Here is a 5,987-nt window from a genome sequence, read left to right on the forward strand (position 1 = left end):
TGCAAAGCAGCTAAGACCCTTTTGGAAATGATTGTCTTTCAGGTTTGTTGTTCCCTACTGTTGTGGTGTGTTTACTGTGTTATTATATGTTTAAGAAATAATATAAGAGAAAAGAACGAGGAAGCAGAGAGCAGGGGCGTCGATAGACTTCAGGTTTTAGGGGGGCTTCAGCCCCCAATGTTTTATTAATATTCCCCGATCACCCGGGGCAGACCAAGGTGGGGGGGATGCTGATGGTGTTTTCATGGTGCAACTCAATTCAATAACCTTCAATGTCCCCAAATGTGCACAAATTACAATATACAAATAAGTAGAGAGGGATAAAGAAAGAGATTTAAAATATACTTGACTGGTTTCTGTTTCAGACAGGTTTTTCAAAATATTATTTTTCAGAAACTAATAAGATAATGATTCTATCCTGACGAAAAGGTGTGCCTACCTATCCCTCTTAAATGATAAGAGAGGCAGATTTTTCTCTTCTGTTTTTAAAGACCTGTCTGAAACAGAATCATCCACACAGACACACTTGCTGATGCAACACAGATGTTTATTGAGCCGCAAAGCCAAGGGCAGGAGAGTTACAGTGAGAGTGAAGTGCCCACAGAGCAGAAGAGATCAGGGGCAGGAGGGGCCGAGTCAGTTCCAGTCCAGATCGCCTCGTTCAGCTGAATAAGTCATGGCCTTGAGGAGCTGGTATGAAATATATAAGGATCGCACTCTTGTACTATGTATCTAAAACATAGATTTGTCCCATATGGGAAAGAGCAAACTAATACTAAACTAAACTAATTTGCATCCTGGGACTACTTTGATTTTATTGTTATGTTTGTGTTTTTGGGGTGGTCCTGAAAGCTGCAATAAGAAATAAATAAATACATGATTATTATATAAAAACTTCAGAGACTGCTGCTCTCCAGAACCAGGGCTGGAGACCAACTGATGTGACCGTTTTAAGTCTTGTGTATTTTGCTTTATTTTATTAAAATTATTGTGTTTATGACACAAATTAAGGATAAATATATTTTTAGGATTACGATTATTATTATTATTATTGTTAGATCAACTGCTTGACTGAATTAATCCTGCATGTTAAGATATGAATTCACCTTAAGGGGTCCTCCATAAAACCTACTGCATTGTGGGTCTCCAGAACCGAGGGGCGGGGCTACGCATGCTACAGCCTTGCTATTTGTGTCTCATTTTCATGCTAATTAATCAAATGCACCGGTTTACGGTTATTGTCACAAGTGAGGGAGATTCTATAATTTATCTCCCTTGCACTGTAGAGACAAATGGGATCACCCTTCTGGAGTTTGCATACGGTCTTTCTGAATGTCGTGTTACTGGTGTAGTTTCCAGAGCCACGACACACGGCTGTCACCTGTTGTACGCGTGCATGGATGAACATGTTTGTCGGCTTGCACTGCTTGCTGTTGTTCTCATATTTCCATATACTGTACTTGCTGATTCGATCATTACAATACTTGTCATCAAAAGGGGGTTTTGAGTCCGGGTCAACGTGTTGCCTGACAAATTTCTCAGAGGGCGTCTCCCTCGGGCCCTGCTGCTCCAGGCAGCTGCAGTGGAAGGCGGTGGGGCCCCCCTCGAGCCCCAGGGACACGTTGAGGTGCTTCCCGCTGGCGAAGGAGCGAGACGCCTGCCCCCCCCACAGCGTGAGCTCACAGCCGGGGGCCACAGCGAAGGAGAGGGGCGCCCCAGCCTGCCCCAGCCTGTGCTCCTGCCCTCCTCCTCCTCCTGGCAGGGGGCTCTGGGGCTCGGGGGGCAGCAGACGGGCGCAGGGCCGGGGGGGCGGGGGCTGCAGGATCCGGCCGCCAGACAGCGGCAGGAGCAGGAGGGTCAGACACAGCAGCCTCTGGATCAGTGGCATCATCCTTCAGCGCTCACCTGCACGACAGCGGGCAGCACGGGTCAGAGCACAGCAACAGAGGGACGAGGAGTCAAGCGAGAGAGTTTGTACAGATATTGTACACTGTAAAGCTGAGGGGACACCAATCTACATTTTGCCAGAATATGGAATATGGGACGCCAGTCTATACTATGTAGAGAGTGTAGATAGAATGTTTATGGGTAGCTAATTATATGAACATGTTATATTTTATATGTATCATCAGTTTTTTCATAATTTATTCTTAGGCTACATTATCATAATTCATATTATTGAGCAAATAAACATGTTAATAAACCTAACTGTAAATAGGCAGAAGTTTATATGTGTCTATTCCATGTTTTCTACAGTACCATCATTAAATCAAGCAATTCATAAGTTGCGGACCATGTGTTCTCCTGTAGCAGTGGTTCTCAATCCTGGTCCTGGAGAGCCCCCAACTGCTGGTTTTTGTTCCAACCAATTACTTAATTGAACTTCATTTAACTAATAATGTCCTAAATCAGAGTCTTTTAATTATTTTAAACTGTGTTTTAAGTAAAGTAAAGAATAAAGAACTGAAAGAACCAACTCTTTTATTACACAATTACACAATTACACAATAAAAGTAAAATCTAAGCAGATTGTTACTTCAGTTAAGGTTCTTCTTTATCTAAATAAATAACATGTTACTGCTTTCATAAGCTACACAAGCAACAAAAAAAAATAAAACCACTTCACGTGATGCAACTTGAGTGCCTTGTGTCTGTAGCAGCCTGATTTTGTATGTTAAAGAGTAAATACACACTTCAGCCACATTTTCTAAAATTGCTCCTGAAATGCCTAAAAATGCCCCCGTAATTTAATTCACAAGGGCAATAACAACCCCCAGGATTATTTGAAAATGTCCTACCCTGCTGTCCACTTGCTCCTCTGTTACAATGATCTGATCTGATGATCCAACTGGCTATGCAGGACTATCCATGATATATACACAGAGAAAATAATAAATAAATACATCAATGAATACATGATGTTGAAATAAATAAATAAATACATGAGCATTTATCTATATACTATTTTATTTATTGACTTGTTTAATTTATTATGTATTTATTTTTAATTTTGACCTCCAAACTGGCAGCCCCACATGGTTACCGGTTGCTCAGTTGCACAGAAAGACTCACCCAGTGTGGAGACAGTCGATCGCTGGACAGAAGGGACGGCAGCTCGGAGCGACAGTGGGACTCTGTAGGGCGAGGCGTCTGATTTAAGTGAAAATTTGGGGGGGGGGGGGGATTATGTTTTGCACTTCAAAGAGCTTCTTCTTTGTGAGAAATAACCTGTGTTGCAATAATGGTGATTAAAAAAACAATTTCCTTAAACCAGCTGCTGCATTTAAACCACGGGTGAAATAGCGTTCTGTTCCCATGAGTTTGCAACTCAAATGCATCAAACTTTTACTGATGTGACACAATATTGAGCATCAAATTCATCAAGGCTCTGTAAGGAGTCCACAGGACAGGGAATCAATAAGGTTTTATAGGTAATGAAATCATCTAGAGCAGTGGTTCCCAAACCGGTACTGGGAAACCCCCTACCCTGCTGGTTTTTGTTCAATTAAGTAATTGAGAGCTCGGTTGAAACAAAAACCAGCAGGGTAGGGGGTCCCCCAGGACCGGCTTGGGAACCACTGATCTAGAGAAACGGGTGACTGAGATACAGAGGATCCCCGAACAGACCCAAGAAAACAGTTTTGGTCATATATAGCAGGGATTTCCAAACCAATCCTGGAGGACCCCCTGTCGTACTGTTTTTTGTTTTAACCAAACTCTTAATTGCTTAATTGAATCCTTAATTGAACTAACAATGCAATATAAGGCTTGATTATGTAATTAAGAGCTCGATTGGAACACACACAGCCAGGACAAACATGCATCAGGGAAACTGCCTTCTTAAGGGGTGGACATTACATTGTTCTGAGGTATTCATTATCTAAAGGACTGTTTATTACATTGTAATTAAACTAAGTACTTTGAAACATTTACTAAATATTCAGGGTGAATGGGCGGGGCTATGCACACTAAAGACACTTTGCAACACTTAAAACTCAATCCTTCAATTTCCTAAAATGTGCACAAATTACAATATCAAAGCAATAGAGAGGGATTAAAAAGTGAGATTAAAAAATACTTGACAGGTTTCTGTTTCAGATGGGTTTCTAAAAACTATAGATGTTTTTCAGTAACGAATAACATTAATAAAAATAACAACAACAATAATAATACATTTACGTTGATTCTATACTGAAGAAAAAAAAACCTCTATATCTAACAATATCTAACTCTTCACGTTGTAAGTCGCCCTGTATAATGGCATCTGCCAAGAAATAAAAATAATAATAATAATAATGAGAAAGAACTGAATGTCCTTGGTCTGTATTTCATGGCCTGTTGACTCATGTAGGCCAGGGTTCACTCTGGCCCCTGTGTAGCTCAGTCTGTTAATCCCACACATAGTCAGGGCAAACTTGCATCAGCGAAACTGCCTTCTTAACAGGTGGACTTTTAATAGTGCCATGTCTGTAGTAATGAATTATCTAAAGTACTATTTATTACATTGTAATTACACTAACTAACCTGCAACTAGTAAATTTACTAAATAAATGGTATCGTTAAATATCAGGGGCGGGGCTATGCACATTAAAGACACTTTGCAACGCTTAAAACTTTACATCACAAACTGTGCAAGACCTTTCAAGACCATGTTCTCTTAAGATTATAACTTATAGGGTGTTTGCAAGAAAATACCAATCAGGGGGATAAGGAGAGTGAGGAAGAAAGACAGAGGAAGAAAGAGGAAAGAGAAAGACAGAGAGAGACAGAGAGGGGAGAAGAAAGAGAGACGGGGAGAAATGTCTAAAGACAGAATAATTAACTTGCAAGTTAGGATGGCCACTTCCCTTTAAATTCACCAGCACCGTCACTTCATAGCATCCCCCCGAGGTGCGATGTCTGTGGTCACACAGAAGCGCTGGGACCCGTCTGGAGGTGTCAGAAACACTCACTTCCTTAAAACAAGAAAACCACAGAGACTTAGTGGGACGACAACAAGATCAACATCTGCACACTCAGCCCTCTTAATATCTAACTCTTCATGAGAAAGACCTCAATATTCTTGGTCTTTATTTCACAGCCGGTTGACTCCTGTAGGTCAGGGTTCACTCCTGGCCCAGTGCAGTTATGTGTCACTGTATCGATGCTGCCTGTCGTTAAGTGTATCATATGAATATAAAACATCTGTGTTGCTTAAAGGCTTTGGCAGCACTGGATCCCTCCCGTCAAGCCAAGAAAGTGAATTTTAATTTGAGGGAGAGGGAGAGGGTGAGGTGTCAGTCGCTGCCCTCACTGCCCATCTCTCCCCTGGCCAGTCATGGATCCAGGATCATCTACACACCGGTGGGGGGGAGAAGTCTATCAGTGTGGAGAGACGGGAGGACAGAGAGTAACTGAGTGAATGTGGGGTGATGAATGCATGCTATCTTTAATTTATATTTTATTCAATACAGAAAAAGTGTGTGAAATAGCATCAGTTTCCACTGAGGACTGGGGACAATTTCCTTTGTACAGCGGAAGGATAAATGGCGTTCAATTTTAAGATGTTTTATGTATAGCCTATTGAGGGTATTTATTGTGATTATGAAAAAATATTTTAGTATTTTAATTCCATGTAGCATCTTAACAGCCTAGCAATGAAGGAATGAGGGGGAAACACTTATTCATTTGTGTCAAATTATAAACCCTGAGTTAGACTAGCATATTAGTACAATTGTCTTTTTGCTTCTGCTTGTCTACATGTGATCTCATTTTTTTATTTTCTTGCACACATCTCAGGAGGGATTTTGTCCCACTCCTCTTTGCAGATCCTCTCCAAGTCATTAAGGTTTCGAGGCTGACGTTTGGCAACTCGAACCTTCAGCTCCCTCCACAGATTTTCTATGGGATTAAGGTCTGGAGACTGGCTAGGCCACTCCAGGACCTTAATGTGCTTCTTCTTGAGCCACTCCTTTGTTGCCTTGGCTGTGTGTTTTGGGTCATTGTCA

General features: G+C 41.4%; 1 protein-coding gene across 1 annotated transcript; it reads right to left on the minus strand.

Annotated features, from left to right (window-relative positions):
- Positions 1–530: 530 nt before the first annotated feature.
- LOC136767992 (uncharacterized) lies at positions 531–3,143 on the minus strand. Its single transcript, XM_066722055.1, has 2 exons — positions 3,073–3,143; positions 531–1,905 (listed from the first exon to the last, which is right to left on the minus strand). Exon 2 carries the CDS (start codon positions 1,889–1,891, stop codon positions 1,208–1,210), a length of 684 nt encoding a protein of 227 aa, XP_066578152.1. The 5' UTR covers positions 1,892–1,905; positions 3,073–3,143; the 3' UTR covers positions 531–1,207.
- Between the last annotated feature and the right edge of the window lie 2,844 nt (positions 3,144–5,987).

Source organism: Amia ocellicauda, chromosome 14 (assembly GCF_036373705.1).
Source record: "Amia ocellicauda isolate fAmiCal2 chromosome 14, fAmiCal2.hap1, whole genome shotgun sequence".
NCBI classification, from domain to species: domain Eukaryota; kingdom Metazoa; phylum Chordata; class Actinopteri; order Amiiformes; family Amiidae; genus Amia; species Amia ocellicauda.

Bases quoted from the DNA above. Each gene is read 5' to 3' on its own strand.
- LOC136767992 (XM_066722055.1), bottom strand. From the start codon at position 1,891: ATGATGCCACTGATCCAGAGGCTGCTGTGTCTGACCCTCCTGCTCCTG.